This window comes from Hemitrygon akajei, chromosome 13 (genome assembly GCF_048418815.1).
Source record: "Hemitrygon akajei chromosome 13, sHemAka1.3, whole genome shotgun sequence".
Taxonomy (NCBI): Eukaryota; Metazoa; Chordata; class Chondrichthyes; order Myliobatiformes; family Dasyatidae; genus Hemitrygon; species Hemitrygon akajei.
Window position 1 is genome coordinate 27,372,413 of NC_133136.1, and position 21,347 is coordinate 27,393,759.

The 21,347-nt window shown below is 41.8% G+C and overlaps 1 protein-coding gene across 4 annotated transcripts in view; it reads right to left on the reverse strand.

Annotated features, from left to right (window-relative positions):
* LOC140737724 (probable E3 ubiquitin-protein ligase HERC1) overlaps nt 1–21,347 on the reverse strand; it is a 273,953-nt gene that overhangs the window by 211,785 nt on the left and 40,821 nt on the right. For all 4 annotated transcript variants that reach the window (XM_073064301.1, XM_073064302.1, XM_073064299.1 and 1 more), the window contains 2 exons: nt 12,908–13,042; nt 746–911 (listed from right to left, as the gene is read on the reverse strand). In XM_073064301.1, coding sequence (XP_072920402.1) covers nt 746–911; nt 12,908–13,042 — 301 coding nt within the window. The remainder of the gene's footprint in view (nt 1–745; nt 912–12,907; nt 13,043–21,347) is intronic.

Genomic DNA, 21,347 nt, shown 5'->3' on the forward strand with positions numbered 1-21,347 from the left:
GTGTAACACAAGTACAGCTTTTAATCAATAAGCATGAGCTGCAGAATTTGAAAATATATTCATGCTACTTGTAGCAGAAAATAAAATAATTGTTATATCAATTTCATAAACACAATTTAATGCAAAATTATAATGTTAATTTTTCATAAAATTAGGTGTAGGATTATGAATAGAATAACTTATGGCTCTAGATCTCCTAAAAACTGTTAGCTTGGATAGATGATAGGCTGACTGGCAAAGGCAGAGTGGGAATAAAAGGGGGCCTTTTCTGGTTGGCCACCTGGCTGACAAAATTGATGGCTTGATGGCCAAGTTCTCAGATGATACAAAGAGAGGTGGAAGGGCAGGTAGTGTTGAAAAAGCAGAGAGTCAATGAAAGGTAACTTGCAGGTTGGTGAAGGTAAATGCAATATTAGCATTCATTTCAAAAGAACTAGAACAGAAAGGCAAGGATGTAACATTGAGGCTTCATAAGACATTAGTCAGACCGCAGTTGGAGTAGTATAAACAGTTTTTGGACCTCATATCTAAGAAAGAATCTGCTGGCATTGAAGTGTGTCCACATGAGGTTTACAAGAATGATATAGGAATGACAAGTTTAATGTATGAGGAGCATTTGATGGATCAATAACCAAGAGCTCAGACAGCTAGTTCAGTAAGTTAATCAAATGATTTTGTACCCTTAGGGACAGACATTAATAATAATATCACAAAGAGATAAACCTAGTCAATTTTCTCCATTTACCTCTTCAATATTTTTTGGGACATCTGAATCTATTAACCGAAAAAGTAAGTTTCTTAGTGGTCTGGTCTGTTGACCGAGGACAGTGGCACCAGTTCCTCCAGCTTGAGCCAGGGAAAGATGGGTAGAAAGCAACTTCAAACAAAGAAACACAAAGTGATGATGCTCCCTATTAAAAATAGAATAGAAATCTATTAGTGCGAGAGATATATATATATATTCCATTTCAAAAACATCAAAAATTATTAGTAAAGACAAACATAAATACAAACAAAAACTTAACAATATTAAAAGAAAATTAAAAATATAGAACTTTTTACTCACACTTGCCCATCAAAGCCCCTCCTCTCCTTTCAAATGAAAGGCTTATTGTTCCTGTGCGAATGCAGGAACAACTAGATACAGGAGAATGAGGAGGTGACAGGGTGGAACTGCAGGGAGGTAAGTCACCCCTAAGATGCAGGAGGCAGGAATCTGGGTGATTGTCAGGAGAGGGAAAGAAAATAGGCAGCCAATTCAGAGTACCCTTATGGCTGTTCCCCTCAATATTGAGTATACCACTAAGGATACCCTTTTTTAGGCGGGGGGGGGGGGGGGTGAAGAGAAGGAAATCAACTACCAGCATCCGCAGTTGAATCTGTCTCTGTGATTCAGAAGCAATGGGGAGAGAAGAGGAGTGCAGTAGGTGGGAACTGAGGAGGGTGGTAGGACAAAGGGCTCTGGGAATACAACTCCATAATGTATTTAAAGTGGTGTCCCGGGTAGATAGGGTCATAAAGAAAGATGTTGGCATATTGCCGGCTGGTTGCGTAGTGGCATCAGTGTTGGACTTAGGGGTGAGAGGTCCTGTGTTCGAATCTGGCCGGCTCCCTTGCATGCTCTCCATCCGTGCCTGGGTTGAGTGTCGACCTAGCTACTCGGCCTTGTAAAAAAAACCTGGAGAGGGATGGGCTCCGCCAGGTTTCAGATGCCTAGGACACGCTATATGATGAGCAATCACCAAAATGATTGGTGCAAAAAGCTTGTCATGACGGTCCCCCGACAGTTCCACCAGGAGTTAAGGGTGCGTACACACACACACACACACGTCAAAGTTTTGAGTACAGGTTTGGGATGTTATGTTGAAGTTGTACAAGACATTGATGAGGACTAATTTGGAGTATTGTGTGCAGGTTTGCTCACCTACATACAGGAAAGTGTAAATAAAGTTGAAAGAGTACAAAGAAAATCTACAAGGATGTTGGCAGATCTGGAGCACTGGAGTTAGAAGGGAAGATTGAACAGGCTAGGACTGTATTCTCTAGAACATAGATGATTGAGAGGAGACTTGATAGAGGTTTTCAAAATTATGAGGGGGTTTAGATAGGGTAAATGCAAGCAGGCTTTTTCCACTGAGGTTGAGTGGGACTAGAACTAGAGGTTATGGGTTAAGCTGGAAAGATGAGAAGTTTAAGGGGAACATGAGGGGAAACTTCTTCACTCAGAGGCTTGTGAGAGTGCAGAATGAGCTGCCAGCACAAGGGGTGCATGGAAGCTTCATTTCAATGCTTATGAGAAGTTTGGATAGGTACATGGATGGTAGGGGTACAGAGGCCTATGGTCCCAGTGCAGATCGATAACAATAGGCAGTTTAAATGGTTTGGCTTAGACTAGATGGGCCCAAGGACCTATTTCTGTGGTGTGCTTTTCTATGACTCTAGCAATAGGGGTTTGAGGAGCAAACAGGACATTCTGTGGATGTGAAAGAGATGCCTGGATGGTATCTTGCCTCCTAGATGCCAGGATCAGGGATGTCTCAAACTGAGTCCATGGTATTTTTAAAGAGGAGGGTGAGCAGCCAGAATTCATGGTATATCTTGTTACCAATGACACAGGCAGGAAAAGGGAGGGGATTCTGAAAAGAGAATATAAGAAGATAGGTAGAAAGCTGAAAATCAGAACCTCTGGGATAGTAATATCTGATATTGCTGCATGTGCCACACACCAATGAGCGTAAGAATAGGATGATTTGGCAGATGAATACCTGGCTGAGGAATTAGTGCAGTGGACAGGGTTTTAGCTTTCTGAATCATTGAGATCCCTTCTCGGGAAGTATAAGCTGCACAAAAAGGACAGCTTACACCTGAATCTGAGGGGGACCAATATCCTTGCAGGCACACTTTCTAGAACTGGTGGCAGTGCTATAGGAACCAGAATAATAGAGCTGAGGATAGGGCAGTTGGTATACAAGTCAATGCAGGGTGAGTGAATCTGTGAGGAAGGACAGGCAGATGATAGGGCAAAATTGCAGTCAGTGGGATGAGTTGGTGTGTAACACAGGGGCAAAATCAAAAACTGTGATGAATACAGAATCCTTTATTTGAATGCATGCAGTATATAGAATAAGGTAGGTGATCACGTAGCGCAGTCAAGGAATGGCAGGTACGATGTGGGCATCACTGAGGCATGCCTGAAAGAAAATCATAGTTGGGAGCTTAACATCCAAGGATACACATTGTATTGAAAGGATAGCCAGGTAGGCAGAGGGGGTAGGGTGGTTCTGTTGGTAAAAATGGAAATCATATCCTTAGAAAGAGTTAACATAGGATCGGAAGATGTAAAATCGTTGTGGGTAGTTAAGAAACTGCAAGGGTAAAAAGACCTTAATGGGAGTTATAAACAGGTCTCCAAACAGTAACCAGAATGTGGAATAAATATCACAACTGGAGACAGAAAATGCACATCAAAAGGGCAATGTCATGTGAGATTTCAATATGCAGCTAGATTGGAAAAACCAGGTTGGTGCCAGATCCCAAACAACTGCTTGTTGTTGAGCCTACTTGGAGAAAGGCAATTCTGGATTGAGTGTTCGGTGATAAACCAAATTTGATAGGGAGCTTAGGGTGGAGGAACTCTTAGGAAACTGAGATCAGAATATGATAGAATTCACCCTGCAGTTTGAGAGGGTGAAGATGAAGTTAGATGTATCACTATTGCAGCAGAGTAAAGAGAATTATACTAAGGCATGAGAGGGGAGCTGGCCAAAATTGATTGGAAGGGGACACTATCAGGGATGATGGCTTAATAGCAATGGCTGGAGTTTCTAGGGGCAATTCAGAAGGCACAGTATAAATGCATCCCAAAGCTAAGAAGTAGCTGAAGGGTGGATGATGCAAACGTGCCTGACAAGGAACATCAAAGACAGCAAATAAGAAGAAACATAACATAGCAAAAATTAATGAGGTTTGAGAATTGGGAAGCTGAAAAAAAACCCAACAGAAGGCACCCAAAAAAGCAATGAGAATAATATAAAAGAGAATAACAAAAGTTTTCCAGATTTTAAAAGAGAGGTGAGAGATGATATTGGACTGCTGTAAAATGACACTGGGCAGCTAGTAATGGGAGACAAAATAATAGCAAACAAAATTAATAAGTATTTTGCATCAGTCTTCACTGTGGAAGACGGAAGTATGCTGGAAATTCAAGAGTGTCAAAGGGCAGAAGTGAATGTAATTGCTGTTATTAAGGAGAAGGTGCTTGGGAAGCTGAAAGTCTTAAAGTAGATATGTCAATTGGACCAGACGGACTACACCCCAGAGTTCTTAAAGAAGTAGCTAAAGAGATTGTGGAGGCATTATTAGCAATCTTTTAAGAATCACTAGATTTCAGAATGGCTTTGGAAAGGGAGGAGGCAAAATACAGCAAAATATATGCCAGTTAGCCTGACATCAGTGGTTGGGCAGATGTTAGAGCCCATTAGGTTTCAGAGTATTTGAAAGCACTTGATAAAATAGGCCAAAGTTAGCATGGTTTCCTTGAGGGAAGCTCTTTCCTGACAAATATTTTGAAATTCTTTGAGGATTTTACTTAGATTTTCATAATGCCTTTGGCAAGGTGCAGCACAGGACCCTGCTTAAAAACAGCCCAAGATATTACAGAAAGATACTATCATAGATAGAATATTGGCTGACAGGCAAGAGGCGAAGAATGGGAAAAAAGGGAGGTCTTTTCTGGAGGTGCTCCTCAAGGCTTGGTGTTAGGATCTGAGTGCTTCTTTTCAAGTTATATGTCAATGATTTGGATGACAGAATTGATAGTTTTATGGCCAAGTCTGCAGATTGGGAGCATGGGCCAATCCTAGCCAGGCCACACTTTAAGTATTGTCAACAGTTTTGGGCCTCACATCTCAGAAAGGATGTATTATCAGTGAAGGGTCTAGAGGACGCTCACAAGGATGATTCCAAGAATGAAGGGGTTAACATTTGAGGAGTGTTTAGCAGCTTTGGGCCTGTACTCACTGGAGTTTAGAAGAATGCAAGGGGATCTCATTGAAACCTATCAAGTGTTGAAAGGAATAGATAGGGTGGATATGGAAAAGCAGTTTCCTATGGTGGGGGCATCCGGAACTAGAGGGCACAGCCTTAAAACTGAGGGGTGACCCTTTAGAACAGAAGTAAGGAGGAATTTTATTTTTAGCTTAGAGAGTAGTAAAACTATGGAATGCTCTGCCACAGTGGAGGCCAAGGCTGTGCGTATATTTAAGGTGGAATTTGATAGTTTTCTGATCAGTTAGGCATCAAAGGATATGGCAACAAGGCAGGTGTATAGGGTTGAGTGGGATAGATAGACATCCATTTAGAGCAGAAACAAAGAGCAATTTCTTTAGCTAGAGAGTAGTGAATCTTTGGAATTTATTGCACAGAGAACTGTTGAGACCAAATCACGGAGGTTGATAGGTTCTTGGTTAGGTAGGGCATCAAAAGTTACCTAGAGAATGCGGTTAAAAAGGATTTATTAAAAAAATCAGCCGTGATGGAAATGGTGGAGCAGACACAATGAGCTGAATGGCATAATTCTGCTTCTGTGTCTCAATCAAGTCTCTCATTTCAGATTTTGGAGAGACTCTTCAGTTCACTTTCTGCCTGTATGTGGGACATGCTGCTTGCTTTAAGAAAACTGGAAAAAGTAGAGAAATCAATTGAGGTATGGCAGAACTATTTTCTAAAGGTATCTGAATTTTATAGATTTGTTACTTATTAAATGGAATGGAAGGAAGTTATAGTCAATCCACATCGATATTAATCTACTCGGCAATCAACTGATCAGAATAGAATGTCCATTTAGTACAGAAATGAGGAGAAATTTCTTTTGCCAGAAAGTAGTCAATCTGTGGAAGGCCAAGACATTTAAAGCAGAGGTTGACAGGTTGAATCATAGAAAAATACAGTATAGAAACAGGCACTTGGGTCCATCGAGATCTGCACCCCGACCATAGCTCTCCATACCCCCTCAAAAATGTACGTATCCAAATTTCTCTTAAATTTTGAAACCAAGCTCGCCTGCACCACTTGTGCTGGCAGCTTGTTCCACACTCATAGCCTTCTGAGTGAAGAAGTTTCCTCTCATGTTTCCCTTAAACTTAACCCATGACCTCTAGGTATAGTCCCACCCAACCTCAATGGGAAAAGCCTGCTTGCATTTACCCTAACAATACCCCTCAGAATTTTGTATCCCTCTATCAAGTCTCCCCGCATTACTTATGTTCCAAGGAATAAAGTCCTAACCTATTCAATCTTTCCTTATAACTCAAGTCCTCCAGTACCAGGGATATACTTGTAAATTTTATCTGTACTCTTTCCACCTTATTTACATCTTTCCTGTAGGTAGGTGACTAAAACTGCATACAATACTCCAAATTAGCCCTCACTAACATCTTATACAACTTCAATATAACATCCCATCTCCTTACTCAATATTTTGATTTAAGGCTGACATGCTAAAAGCTTACTTTTCTGTGCAAAACCTAACCTGTTTGGTCCTACTGAAGTGCAACACCTTGCACGTCTGCATTAAATTCCATCTGACATTTATTCAGCATATTTATCCAGCTAATTCAAATCCTGTTGTAAGCTCTGATGGTCTCCCTCTCTGCCACTACACCCCAAATCTTGCTGTCAACTGCAAATTTGCTGATCCAGTTAACCAAATGATCATCCAGATCATTGGTATAGATGACAAACAATGGACCCAGCACTTCACTAGTCAGAGGCCTTACTCAGAGAGACAACCATATACTAGCACTCTCTGGCTTCTTCCAGAAAGCCAATGCTCAATCCAAATCACCTGATCATCTTGAATGCCAAGTGACTGAACCTTCTTGACCAACCTCCCATGCAGGACCTTGTCAAAGGCCTTGCTGGAGTTCATGTAGATGATGTCCACTACCTTGCCTTCATCAATTTTCTTGGTAATTTTTTCAAAACCATCTATTAGATTCATTAGACTTGACCTACCACACATGAAGTTGTGCTGACTATCCCTAATTAGTCCCTGTCTATCTGCATTGCCTATAAAAAGTATTCACCCCTCTTGGAAGTTTTCATGTTTTATTGTTTTACAACACTGAATCACAGTGGATTGAATTTGCCTTTTTTTGACACTGACCAACAGAAAAGTGAGAACAGATCTCTACCAAGTGATCTAAATTGATTACAAATATAAAACACAAAATAATTGATTGCATAAGTATTCACCCTCTACGTCAATATTTATTACAGCCTTGAGTTTGTGTGGATAGATCTCTATCAGCTTTGCACATTTTTCCCCAGTCTTCTTCATAAAACTATTCAAGCTCTGTCAGATTGCATGGGGATTGTGAGTGAGCAGCCCTTTGCAAGTGCAACTAGAAATTCTCAATTGGATTGAGGTGTGGCCTCTGAAATGACCACCCCAGGACATTAATTTTGTTGCTTTTAAGCCATCCTGTTAGCTTTGGCTTTATGCTTGGGGTCACTGTCTTGCTGGAAAACAAATCTCCTCTCAAATCGCAGTTCTCTTGCAGACTACATCAGGTTTTCCTCCAGGATTTCCCTGTATTTTGCTATATTCATTTTACTCTCTACCTTCACAAGCCTTCCAGGGCTTGTTGCAGTGAAGCATCCCCACAGCATGATGCAGCCACCACTATGCTTTACTGTTGGGATGGTGTGTTTTTGATTAGTTTACGCCAAACACAGTGTTTAGTCTGATGGCCAAAAAGCTCAATTCTGGTTTCATCAGACCAGAGATCCTTCTTCCAGCTGACTTCATAGTCTCCCATGAGTTTTTTTTTCAACAGTGGCTTTCTCTTTGCCACTCTTTCATAAAGCTGTGACTAGTGAAGCACCCAGGCAACAGTTGTATGCGCTGTCTCTCCCATCTCAGCCACTGAAGCTTGTAACTTCTCCAGAGTTGTCATAGGTCTCTTGGTGGCCTCCCTCACTAGTCACCTTCTTGCACGATCACTGAGTTTGTAAGGAGGCATGTTCCAGGCAGATTTGCAGCTGTGGCATATTCTTTCCATTTCTTGATGATTGACTTAACTCCAAAGGATATTCAGAGACTTGGAAATTTTCCTGTATCCATCTCCTGAGGTGCTTTTCAATAACTTTTTTGTGGAGTTGTGTGGAGTGTTCTTTTCTCTTCATGCTTAGTTTTTGCCACAAACCACTAGCAGTTGGACCTTTCAGATACAGATGTATTTTTACTACTATCAATTGAAGCACCTTGACTGCAGATGGTATTCTCCATTTAACTAATTATGTGACATCTAAATCCAATTGGCTACACAGTGATGATCTGGTATGCCATATTTTTGCAAACAATTATTTTGTGTTTTACATTTGTAATTAATTTAGATCACTTGTAGAGATGTTTTCACTTTGACACAAAATAATCTTTTTCTGTTGATCAGTGTCAAAAAAGCCAAATTAAATCCACTGCGATTTAATGTTAGAAACATAGAAAACCTGCAGCACAATACAGGACCATTGGCCCAAAAAGTTGTACCGAACATGTCCTTACCTTAGAAATTACTAGGCTTAATTATAGCCCTCTATTTTTCAAAGCTCCATGTAACTATCCAAAAGTCTCTTAAAAGACCCTATCGTATCCACCTCTACCACCGTTGCCGGCATCCCATTTCATGTACTCACCACTCTCTGAGTAAAAAACTTACCCCTGACATCTCCTCTGTACTCCCCAGCACCTTAAACCTGTGTCCTCTTGTGGCAACCATTTCAGCCCTGGGAAAAGGTCTCTGACTATCCACACGATCAATGCCTCTCATCATCTTATACACCTCTATCAAGTTTCACCTCTCATCCTCCGTTGCTCCAAGGAGATAAGGCCGAGTTCACTCAACCTATTCTCATAAGACATGCTCCCCAAACCAGGCAACATCCTTGTAAATCTCCTCTGCACCCTTTCTATGGTTTCCACATCCTTCCTGTAGTGAGGCAGCCAGAACTGAGCACAGTACTCCAAGTGGGGTCTGACCAGGGTCCTATATAGCTGCAACATCACCTCTTGGCTCCTAAATTCAATTCCACGATTGATGAAGGCCAATACGCCGTATGCCTTCTTAACCACAGAGTCAATCGCCACAGCTGCTTTGAGCATCCTATAGACTCGGACCCCAAGATCCCTCTGATACTCCACACTGCCAAGAGTCTGACCATTAATACTATATTCTGCCATCATATTTGACTTACCAAAATGAACCACTTCACACTTATCTGGGCTGAATTCCATCTGCCGCTTCTCAGCCCAGTTTTGCATCCTATCAATGTCCCACTGTAACCTCTGACAGCCCTCCATACTATCCACAACACGTCCAAGCTTTGTGTCATCAGCAAACTTACTAACCCATCCCTCCACTTCTTCATCCAGGTCATTTATAAAAATCACGAAGAGTAAGGGTCCCAGAACAGATCCCTGAGGCACTCCGCTGGTGACTGACCTCAATGCAGAATATGACCTGTTTACAACTACTCTTTGCCTTCTGTGGGCAAGCCAGTTCTGGATCCACAAAGCAATGTCCCCTTGGATCCCATGCCTCCTTACTTTCTCAATAAGTCTTGGATGGGGTACCTTATCAAATGCCTTGCTGAAATCCATATATACTACATCCACTGCTCTTCCTTCATCAATGTGTTTAGTCTCAAAAAATTCAATCAGTCTCGTAAGGCACAACCTGCACTTGACAAAGCCATGCTGACTATTCCTAATCATATTATACTTCTCCAAATGTTCATAAATCCTGTCAGGATCTGCTTCATCAATTTACCAACCACTGAGGTAAGACTCATTGGTCTATAATTTCCTGGGCTATCTCTACTCCCTTTCTTGAATAAAGGAACAACATCTGCAACCCTCCAATCCTCTGGAACCTCTCCTGTCCCCACTGATGATGCAAAGATCATTGCCAGAGGCTAAGCAATCTCCTCCCTCGCCTTCCACAGTAGCCTGGGGTGCACCTCATCTGGTCCCGGCGACTTATCCAACTTGATGCTTTCCAAAATCTCCAGCACATCCTCTTTCTTACTATCTACATGCTCAAACTTTTCAGTCTGCTGCAAGTCATCACTACAATCACCAAGATCCTTTTCCATAGTGAATACTGAAGTATTCATTATGTACCTCAAGTAAAGCAATAAAACATCCGGGGGGGGGGGGGGGGGGATGGGGGAGAGTGAATTTTTTTTATAGGCACTGTAAATACTCATATCTGGTCCCTCAGAATACCTTCCAATAACTTTCCCATTACTGATGTCAGGCTCACCGGCCTTTAATGTCCAAGTTTATTTTTACAGTCTTTCTTAAACAGTGGAACAACATTAACTATCTACCAGTCCATCGGTAACTTACCCGTCGCAAAGGGTGAATTAAATATCTCTGCTAGGGCTCATGCGACTTTTGCATTTGCCTGCCACCAGGTCTGTGGGAATACCTCGTCAGCCCCTGGGCATTTTATCCACCCTAATTTGCCTCAAAACAGCAAACATCTCCTCGTAATCTTTATATGGTCCATGACCCTGCTGTTGCTTTTCTTCACTTCTACAGACTCAGTGTCTGTCTCCCGAGTAAACACAGATGCAAAAAAAAAATCCATTTAAGATTTCCCCCATCTTTTTTGACTCCATGCATAGATTGCTATTCTGATCTTCCAGAGAACTAATTTTGTCACCTGCAATCATTTTGCTCCTAATATATCTTCAGAATCCCTCAGGATTCTCCTTCACCTTTTCTGCTAGATTAACCTCATTCTTTCTTTTACCTTTCCTGAGTTCTGTTGCATTTCTTATGCTTCATAAGTACCTTATTTGTTCCTACCTGCCTATACACTTCCTTTTTTTTCTTAACCAGGGCCTCAATGTCTCTTGAAAACCAAGGTTCCCCACACCCATTACCTTTACCTTTTATTCTGCCAGGTATATACAAGCTTTATACCCACAAAATTTCACTTTTGAAGGCTTCCCACTTAACAAGTACACATTTGCCAGAAAACAGCCTGTCCCAATCCACACTTGCCAGATCCTTTCTGATACAATCACAATTGGCCTTTCTCCAATTTAGATTCTCTACCTGCGGACCAGATCTATCTTTTTCCATATTTACTTTGAAACTAATGGCATAATGACCATGGCAAATAATGGCAATTTGCTCCCCAACACAAACTTCTGTCACCTGCCCTGTCTCATTTCCTAATAGGAGACTAAATATCGCACACTTTCTCATTGGGACATCTATGTACTGATTAAGGAAACTTTCCTGAACACATTTGACAAACGCTATCCCATCTAGTCCTTTTACAGTACAAGAGTCCCAGTCAATATGTGGCAAGTTAAAATCACCTACTATGACAACCTTATGTTTCTTACAACAATCTGCAATCTCTCTACAGATTTGTTCCTCTAAATCCCTCAGTCTGTTGGGTGATCTGTAATACAGCCTCAATAATGAGGTCGTAACCATTCTTATTCCTCAGTTCCACCCATAAAGCCTCATTTTAGACGAGCTCTCCTGTTTACCCTGACTGAGCACTTACGTGACATTTTTCCTGACTAGTAATGTCACTCTTTCCCCTTTAATCCCTCCTGCTCTGTCATGTCTAAAACAATGGAACCCCAGAATATTGAGCTGCCAGTCTTGATCCTCCTGCAACCAAGTCTCACCAATGGCTACAATATACAGGTCTCCCCCGCTATCCGAAGGTAGAGGGTTCCTATGACACCATTTGTAAGCCGAAATGTCGTAAAGCAAAGAAGCAATTGCCATTAATTTATATGAGAAAAATGTCCGAGCATTCCCAGACCCAAAAAATAACCTACCAAATCATACCAAATAACACATAAAACCTAAAATAACACTAACATATAGTAAAAGCAGAAATGATATAAATATACAGCCTATATAAAGTAGAAATATTGTATGTATGGTGTAGTATCACTTATCAAAATTGGGAAGACAGCGAGCCAAAATGGTTTGGAGAGGAAAAAATCAGCACATACGCGCACGTGAACAAGGTATCACGGTCATTGTAGTCTTTCTCTGGGTAAACACACGTATAAAGTGGGTGTCTTTTTCTCGTAAAAGTGAAAATCCTCTTTGGTTAATGAAAACAGGTACTAATGTAGGTCTTTCGTAACAGCGAGCTGTCGTAAAGCGAATGTTCAAAGAACGGGGGCCACCTGTAATAATTCCATGTGTTGATCCATGCCCTGTGCTTATCTGCCTTTCCTACAGCACTTCTTGCATTGAAATATATGGCTCAAAACATTAGTCACACCATGCTCAGCCTTTAGATTTCTGACTTTGTCTGAGGACTTAACATGAGTCTCCACAACCTCTCCACTATCTGTTCTGGCATACTGGTTCTCATTGCCCTGCAACTGTAGTTTAACCCAACCCATCCCATTGAAGCACTGGCAAGCATTCCCACTCAGATAATAGTGCCCCTCCAGTTCAGGTGCAAACCATCTTTTCTAAAGGTTCTTGATTAGTCAGGGCATCAAAGGTTATGGGCAGAAGGCAGGAAAATGGGGCTGACAGAGATAATAAATCAGCCACGGTGGAATGGCAAAACAGAACTAATGGGCTGTATGGCCTAATTCTGCTGCTATGAGGTCTACCTGACACAAGTTCAGTCAGGCAAATTTGGGTAATTTAAGCAAGTTTGCATTGTTACTGAAATTCAACAAAAAACTGTAAAAATCATTAGAAACAATAACAAAGATATTTTTAATCATGATGCAGTGCAGGATTAAAGGATTATAAAAGGATCTTTATTAGAATTCATCCAAGATTCATTCCACATTAATTACTAAAGTTGCAAATTTGTGTAGCAGCTTTATTAAGCATCATTACCTTTGAGAACAGAAAGGCTGTGGAGGTATCTCATTGTTAATGCCATCGCAATATCTATCCAAAAGGGTCTGCAGGTAACTAAAAGTACTTTCTTCCAGATCAACGCAGTAAGGTCTGTGCCAGGCTACTAGTTGTCTAAAGGGAAAAAAAAAGTTGATAAATTATTGAAAAAATAATGACTTAAAACATTTTTATTCAGCAACATTCCGCAAATGACGGCAAAGAAAATAAATTCAGCACAGTTCTTGTAAAGATTACTGATTTATACCTCATGACTTATTTAATATTTACTAGGCATTGTTAATTTATTTTCTTCAAATGCATGATCTGTCATTATGGTTGTCTTCTTTCCCACCACCAAGATTTTTCAGAAACTGTTCATTTTGTAAACTCTGAAAGGGCTTTGCATTCTTACAGAATGAAATCCATGTTTGGACCATGATTTGCATTATAGTGCACAACCAACCAAAACCTTAGGAAGTTCCTGCGATCAAAGAACTTCTACTCCAGTTTTATGGGTTCTGAGGTAGTTAATTAAACTATTGTGGGAACCATAGACTCTTACACAGATGGGTGGAGGAGGTGGCTGACAGGTGAGTAGTTTGTGAGGAGATCCACCCCTTTTGCTGGGTATCTGTGTGCTCCAAACATCCAGCCATGAGGTTTTCAAAAGCATCACAAAAGCTACTTTGTCCCAGGAGAGAGGGTATAGCATTTTGCTGCATCATTGAATCTTTTTCACTCATTTACTTGGTAATCACTTCTCATGACAGAGCCTGGACTGGAGCACCTGCTTGAGAGTCTGGTGTTTCTGTGAATGTCATAATCTTGCCCAGTGTAACAGGTTAAATGCAACAAGGCCCTCAATGCTGGGACTTAATTCTTCAAGTGAACCTGAATTATGTTAATTTATTGCTGGAAGTTTTAAATGAAATTAATTTGATTGGGAAGGTTTAACTAGAGATGATTAGTGATGAACTAAAATAAAACACAAGAGAGATCAATGAATCATCACTTTCAATATTTGCAAAATGAGCAGATAGTTAAATCCCAGTGTTTATCTCTTCTCAACTAATCAATAAGCTCCAAGACCTAAGCCTCAAAACCTCCTGTGCAACTGGATTCCCAATTTCCTCACTTACTGATTATGGATTGGCAACAACATCTCCTCCACAATCACCATCAGCACAGGCGCACCACAAAACTGTGTGCTTAGTGTCTTGTTCTACTCACTTTATGATTATGATAGCAAGGCCAATGCAATATTTAAATTTGATGATGACACCACTACTGTTGGTTAAATTAAAGGTGGTGACAAACTGGCAAATTCATAGGAGGGAGATAGAAAATCTGATTGAACACTGTCACAACACCACTTCTCACTCAACATCAGCAAAACCAAGGACCTGATTTGTGACTACAGGATAAAGAAATCAGGGGTCCATGAAACAGTGCTCATTAGTGGATCGGAGTTAGAGAGAGTCAGTAAATTTAAACTCCTGGGTGGTATCAGAGGCCACAGGGGCAACAACAGTCAGCAGCCTGGTCAATGGGGTGATGATGGTCAGCAGCTAGGCCAGCAACATCCATCAAGTCCGCTCTCCTTGTACGCTGATGGAAAGATGTTTTTGATATTCTGAGATGATGTGATTATTGGACTGTACTTTATATATCTCTCCTTCAGTTTTTCGGTATTTTCTTTCTTGTGGCTGATTGGTGTATGAGTGACCTGTTAATTTTTTGTGTGTGAGAAGGGAGTTGGGGATTTTAATGCTACTGTCACTGTTCTTTTTTGTGAATGAGGGAGCTGGGGATTGTTATCATCATTGTTTGATTCCATCGGGGAGGGGTTGGGGATTTGTTGCTATCGTCACTGTTTCTTTTCTGCAAGTGAGGGGGTTGGCAATTGTTATTGTCGCTGTTTTTTCTTCAGGGAAGGTGGTGGGGGATTTTGGGATTTGTAAGTTTTATTACTTTTTCATGCCGGGGGGGTGAGAGTTGATGTCTTTCCTTCCAACAACTGCCATGGTCTTTTGTATTTCCTGGCTATCTGGAGGAGATAAATTTCAGAGTTGTATTGTACATGCATACTTTGACAATAAAATGAACCTTTAAACCTTTGTCATGTCAGAGGCTCTGTCTTGCGACCAGAACATATATACCATTTTGAAGAACGCTGAGCAGTGCCTTTACTTTCTTAGAAGTTTGTGCAGATTTAGCATGTCATCTAAAACTTTGACAAACTTTGATGCATGTACAGTAGAGACTATCCTGACTGGTTGCATCCTGACCAAGTATGGAAACATTTTTGCTGCTACCATCAGAAAGGAGGTAAAGAAGTTTTAGGTTCCATACCAACAGGTTCAGGAACAGTGCTGACACTGGAGAAGGTTCAAAGAACGTTCATTAAAATGATTCCGGGAGCAAGAAGGCTGCGAGTGAACGGTTGATTTTTCTGAGCGAAGGGAGTTTCTTACTATTCGGGGTAAAAGAGAGGCGAGACTGCCCAGGTGCGTGATGTCAGCCAGTAGAGCGCAAAAGGTTTAGAAAGAAGACCGTCCTATCCAGCGGGCAGCAGAGTGATAGGGCTTCGGCTCAACAGGCTTAGGCGGTAACAGGATAAGGCGAGGTAGGTTTAACTATGTTAATTACGGAAAGGAGGAAGTATGTGTGTGAAGCCAGTTTTCTGTGCTCGGTGTCAGATGTGGGAAGTCCTGGAGTCTCCCAGCCTCCTGGAATGCCATATCTGCACTTAGTGTGTCGAGCTGCAGCTCTGAGGAACTGAGTTAGGGAACTGGAAATGCAGCTTGATGACTTTCGCCTGGTCAGGGAGAGCGAGGAGGTGATAGAAAGGAGTTATAGGCAGGTGGTCACACCAGGGCTACAGGAGACAGAGAAGTGGGTCACAGTCAGGAGGGGGAAGGGGAAGAGGAAGAGTCAGATACTAGAGAGTATCCCTGTGGCTGTACCCCTTGACAATAAGTACTCCTGTTTGAGTACTGTTGGGGGAGGGGAACAGCCTACCTGGGCACAGAGTCCAGCCCTGTGGCTCAGAAGGGTAGGGAAGGGAAGTAGTGATAGGGGACTCTATAGTTAGGGGGTCAGACAGGCGATTTTGTGGATGCAGGAAAGAAACTTGGATGGTAGTTTGCCTCCCAGGTGCCAGGGTCCAGGATGTTTCGGATTGCATCCAAGATATCCTGCGGTGGGAGGAAGAACAGCCAGAGGTAGTGGTACATATATTGGTACCAATGACATAAGTAGGAAAAGGGAAGAGGTCCTGAAAAAAGACTACAGGGAGTTGGGAAGGAAGTTGAGAAGCAGGAACGCAAAGGTAGTAATCTCAGGATTACTGCCTGTGCCATGTGACCGTGAGAATAGGAATAGAATGAGGTGGAGGATAAAAGCGTGGCTGAGGGATTGGAACAGGGGGCAGGGATTCAGATTTCTGGATCATTGGGACAGGTGTGACCTGTACAAAAAGGATGGGTGGCATTTGAATCCGAGAGGAACCAATATCCTGGTGGGGAGGTTTGCTAAGGATACTGGGGAGAGTTGAAACTACAATTGTTGTGGGGTGGGAACATAACTGAAGTGACTGGGGAAGGGGAGGTTGGCTCACAAATTGAGAAAGCTTGTAGACAGTGCGAGAGGGAGGATAGGCAGGTGATAGAGAAGGGACGCACTCAGACCAAAGGTTGAGATGTGTCTATTTTAACGCAAGGAGTGTTGTGAATAAAGTGGATGAGCTTGGAGCGTGGATCAATACTTGGAGGTATGATGTGGTGGCCATTACAGAAACTTGGATGGCTCAGGGACAGGAATGGTTACTTCAAGTGCCGGGTTTTAGGTGTTTCAGAAAGGACAGGGAGGGAGGCAAAAGAAGTGGGGGCGTGGCACTGATCATCAGAGATAGTGTCACGGCTGCAGAAAAGGTGGACACCATGGAGGGATTGTCTACGGAGTTTCTGTGGATGGAGGTTATGAACAGGAAGGGGTGAATAACTTTATTGTGTGCTTTTTATAGGCCACCTAATAGTGACAGGGATATTGAGGAGCAGATAGGGAAAGAGATCCTGGAAAGGTATATTAGTAACAGAGTTGTCGTGATGGGAGATTTTAATTTCCCAAATATCGATAGGCATCTCCCCAGAGCAAAGGGTTTAGATGGGGTGGTGTTTGTTTGGTGTGTTCTGGAAGGTTCCTTATCACAATATGTAGATAAGCCTACAAGAGCAGAGGCTGTACTTGATTTAGTACTGGGAAATGAACCTGGTCAGGTGTCAGATCTCTCAGTGGGAGAGAATTTTGGAGATAGTGATCATAATTCTATCTCCTTTACAATAGCACTGGAGAGAGATAGGAACAGACAAGTTAGAAAAGCGTTTAATTGGAGTAAGGGGAGTTATGAGGCTATCAGGCAGGAAATTGGAGGCTTAAATTGGAAACAGATGTTCTCAGGAAAAAGTATGAAAGAAATGTGGCAAATATTCAGGGGATATTTGTGTGGAGTTCTGTATAGGTACATTCCAATGAGACAGGGAAGTTATGGTAGGGTACAGGAACCGTGGTGTACAAAGGCTGTAATAAATCTAGTCAAGAAGAAAAGCTTACAAAAGATTCAGGGAGGTAGGTAATGTTAGAGATCTAGAAGATTATAAGGCTAACACTAAGGAGCTTAAGAAGGAAGGGGCCATTGAAGAAGGAAGAGCCAGAAGGGGCCATGAGAAGGCCTTTGTGGGCAGGATTAAGGAAAACCCCAAGGCATTCTACATGTATGTGAAGAGCAAGAGGATAAGATGTGAAAGAATAGGACCTATCAAGTGTGACAGTGGGAAAGTGTGTATGGAACCAGAAGAAATAGCAGTGGTACTTAGTGAATACTTTACTTCAGTATTCACTACGGAAAAAGATCTTGGTGATTGTAGTGATGACTTGCAGCAGACTGAAAAGTTTGAGCATATAGATATTAAGAAAGTGGATGTGCTGGAGCTTTTGGAAAGCATCAAGTTGGATAAGTCACCGGGACCGGATGAGATGTACCCTAGGCTACTGTGGGAGGCGAGGGAGGAAATTGCTGAGCATCTGGCAATGATTTTTGCATCATCATGGGGATGGGAGAGGTTCTGGAGGATTGGAGGGTTGCGGATGTTGTTCCTTTATTCAAGAAAGGGAGTAGATATAGCCCAGGAAATTAAAGACCAGTGAGTCTTACCTCAGTGGTTGGTAAGTTGATGGAGAAGATCCTGAGAGGCAGGATTTATGAACATTTGGAGAGGTATAATATGATTACGAGTAGTCGGCATGGCTTTGTCAAGGGCAGGTTGTGCCTTACGAGCCTGATTGAATTTTTTGAGGATGCAACTAAACACATTGATGGAGGAAGAGCAGTAGATGTAGTGTACGTGGATTTCAGCAAGGGATTTGATAAAGTACCATGCAAGGCTTGTTAAGAAAGTAATAAGGCATGGGATCCAAGGGGACATTGCTTTGTGGATCCAGAACTGGCGCCCACAGAAGGCATAGAGTGGTCGTAGACGAGTCATATTCTGCATGGAGGTCGGTCACCAGTGGAGTGCCTCAGGGATCTGTTCTGGGACTCTTACTCCTCGTGATTTTTATAAATGACCTGGATGACGAAGTGGAGGGATGGGTTAGTAAATTTGCTGATGACACAAAGGTTGGACGTGTTGTGGATAGAATAGAGGGCTGTCAGAGGTTGCAGCAGGACATTGATAGGATGCAAAACTGGGCTGAGAAGTGGCAGATGGAATTTAACCCAGATAAGTGTGAAGTGGTTCATTTTGGTAATTCAAATATGATAGCAGAATGTAGTATTAATGGTAAGACTCTTGGCAGTGTGGAGTATCAGAGGGATCTTGGGGTCTGAGTCCATAGGACACTCAAAGCAGCTGCGCAGGTTGATTCTGTGGTTAAGAAGGCATACGGTGTATTGGTCTTCATCAATCATGGAACTGAATTTAGGAGGCGAGAGGTAATGTTGCAGCTATATAGGACCCTGCTCAGACCCCACTTGGAGTACTGTGCTCAGTTCTGGTCGCCTCACTACAGGAAGGGTGTGGAAGCCATGGAAAGGGTGCAGTGGAGATTTACAAGGATGTTACCTGGATTGGGGAGCATGCCTTATGAGAATAGGTTGGGTGAACTCGGCCTTTTACTCCTCGGAGCGACGGTGGATGAGAGGTGACCTGATAGAGGTGTATAAGATGATGACAGGCATCGATCATATGGATCGTCAAGGGCTTTTTCCCCAGGGCTGAAATAGTTGCCACAAGAGGACATAGGTTTAAGGTGCTGGGGAGTAGGTACAAAGGAGATGTCAGGGGTAAGTTTTTTACTCAGAGAGTGGTGAGTGCGTGGAATGGGCTGCCGGCAACGGTGGTGGAGGTGGATAATGATAAGGTCTTTTAAGCCAGTTTTAAATAGATACATGGAGCTTAGTAAAATAGAGGACTCTGAGTAAGCCTAGTAATTTCTAAGGTAGGGACATGTACGGCACAACTTTGTGGGCCGAAGGGCCTGTATTGTGCTGTAGGCTTTCTATGTTTCTATAAAACCTTGTCATATGAGGAGCATTTGATGGTTCTGCGCCTCTACTCACTGGAATTCAGAAGAATGAAGAGTGACCTCATTGAAACCTATTGAATGCTGAAAAGCCTTGATAGAGTGGATGTGGAGAGGATGTTTCCTATGGTGGAGGAGTCTAAGAATGGGGGTGAGGTGTCCTTTTAGAATGGAATGGAGGAGGCACTGCTTTAGCCAGAGACTGGTGAATCTGTGGAACTTATTGTCACTGCTGGCTGTGGAGGCCAATCCATTGGGTATATTTAAGGCAGAGGCTGATAAATTCTTGATTAGTCAGGGCATAAAGGGATATGGGGAGAAGGCAGGAGACTGGGGCTGAGAGAGAAAATGGATCAGGATCAGAATCAAAATCAGGTTTATTATCAGCGGCATGTGACGTGAAATTTGTTAACTTAGCAGCAGCATTTCAATGCAATACATAATCTGGCAGAGGAAAAAATAATAATCAAGTAAATCAATTACGTATATTGACTAGATTAAAAAACGTGCAAAAACAGAAATACTGTATATTAAAACAAAGTAAGTTAGTGTCCAAAGATTCAATGTTCATTTAGCAATCGGATGGCCATCCCCTTGGATGACCAAGGGGAATGCTGAGTGTGTGCCTTCAGGCTTTTGTACCTCCTACCTGATGGTAACAGTGAGAAAAGAGCTTGCGCTGGGGGCTGGATGTCTTTAATAATAATGCCTTTCTGAGACACCGCTCCCTGAAGATGTCCTGGGTACTTTGTAGGCTAGTACCCAAGATGGAGCTGACTAGATTTACAACCTTCTGCAGCCTCTTTTGGTCCTGTGCAGTAGCCCCTCCATACCAGACAGTGATGCAGCCTGTCAGAATGCTCTCCACAGTACAACTATAGAAGTTTTTGAGTGTATTTGCTGATATGCCAAATGGCATCTAAAATGGCAGAGCAATGCCAAGTGGCCTAATTCTGCTCCTAAATCTTACAGTCTTATAATTATTACCCATCAACCACCAGGCTCCTGACCTAATGTGGACAACTTCACTCACCACAACACTGAACTGATCACGGAACACAACCTAAGGACTCACTTTCAAGGACTCTACAACTCAGGTTCCCAGTATAATTTAATTACTTAGTTATTATTATTATTATTATTATTATATATATATTTTTATTTTTTTTCCTCAGCTCAAGCTGGTAAAACCTGAGGTACAGACGTAGCCAAACCCATTTTTTTCTCAATTGCTAGGAACTTTTAGACTATTCTAGTGGAAAGTCACTAGAATTCCAGCTATTTACGTAAACATTGCTGTGTAGGACTAATTGTTTAATGCTATTACGTAGTGACTTTGGGAAGAAACCAGATGTAGATATTACTATTTGGACAATGTATACCCTGTACATGTTTTATAGTCTTTCAATTTCTCTTTTTAATTTCTAATATTGTTAACTTATTGGTTTGTCTGTTATGTGTGTTTAGAATGGCTATCTCTTTTAATTATGTTGTTTTTTCTTGTTTATCCTGTAATATTATATCCAAAAGGTTATAATGGATTGTTCCATCTGTAATAATGTATCGTTTGTAATATAACTTGTAGGACTCTGAATCTAAAATTGAATCGGGCATGTATTTGTAAACTATGGTGTCTCTTTTGAGTTTGTATTTTAAAGTAAGATTTTGGTGAATGATATTTGCCACTTGATTGTGCCTGTGTAAGTAATCTGATTGTGCTAAACTGTTGCAAGATCCTGTAATGTGTTGGATTGTTTATGGTTTCTTGTGGCATATTCTGTATTTATCATCTTGCATTTGTTGGTCTTTTATTATGTACTTTTGATATTTTTCGTGTTAACCACCTGGTTCTGTA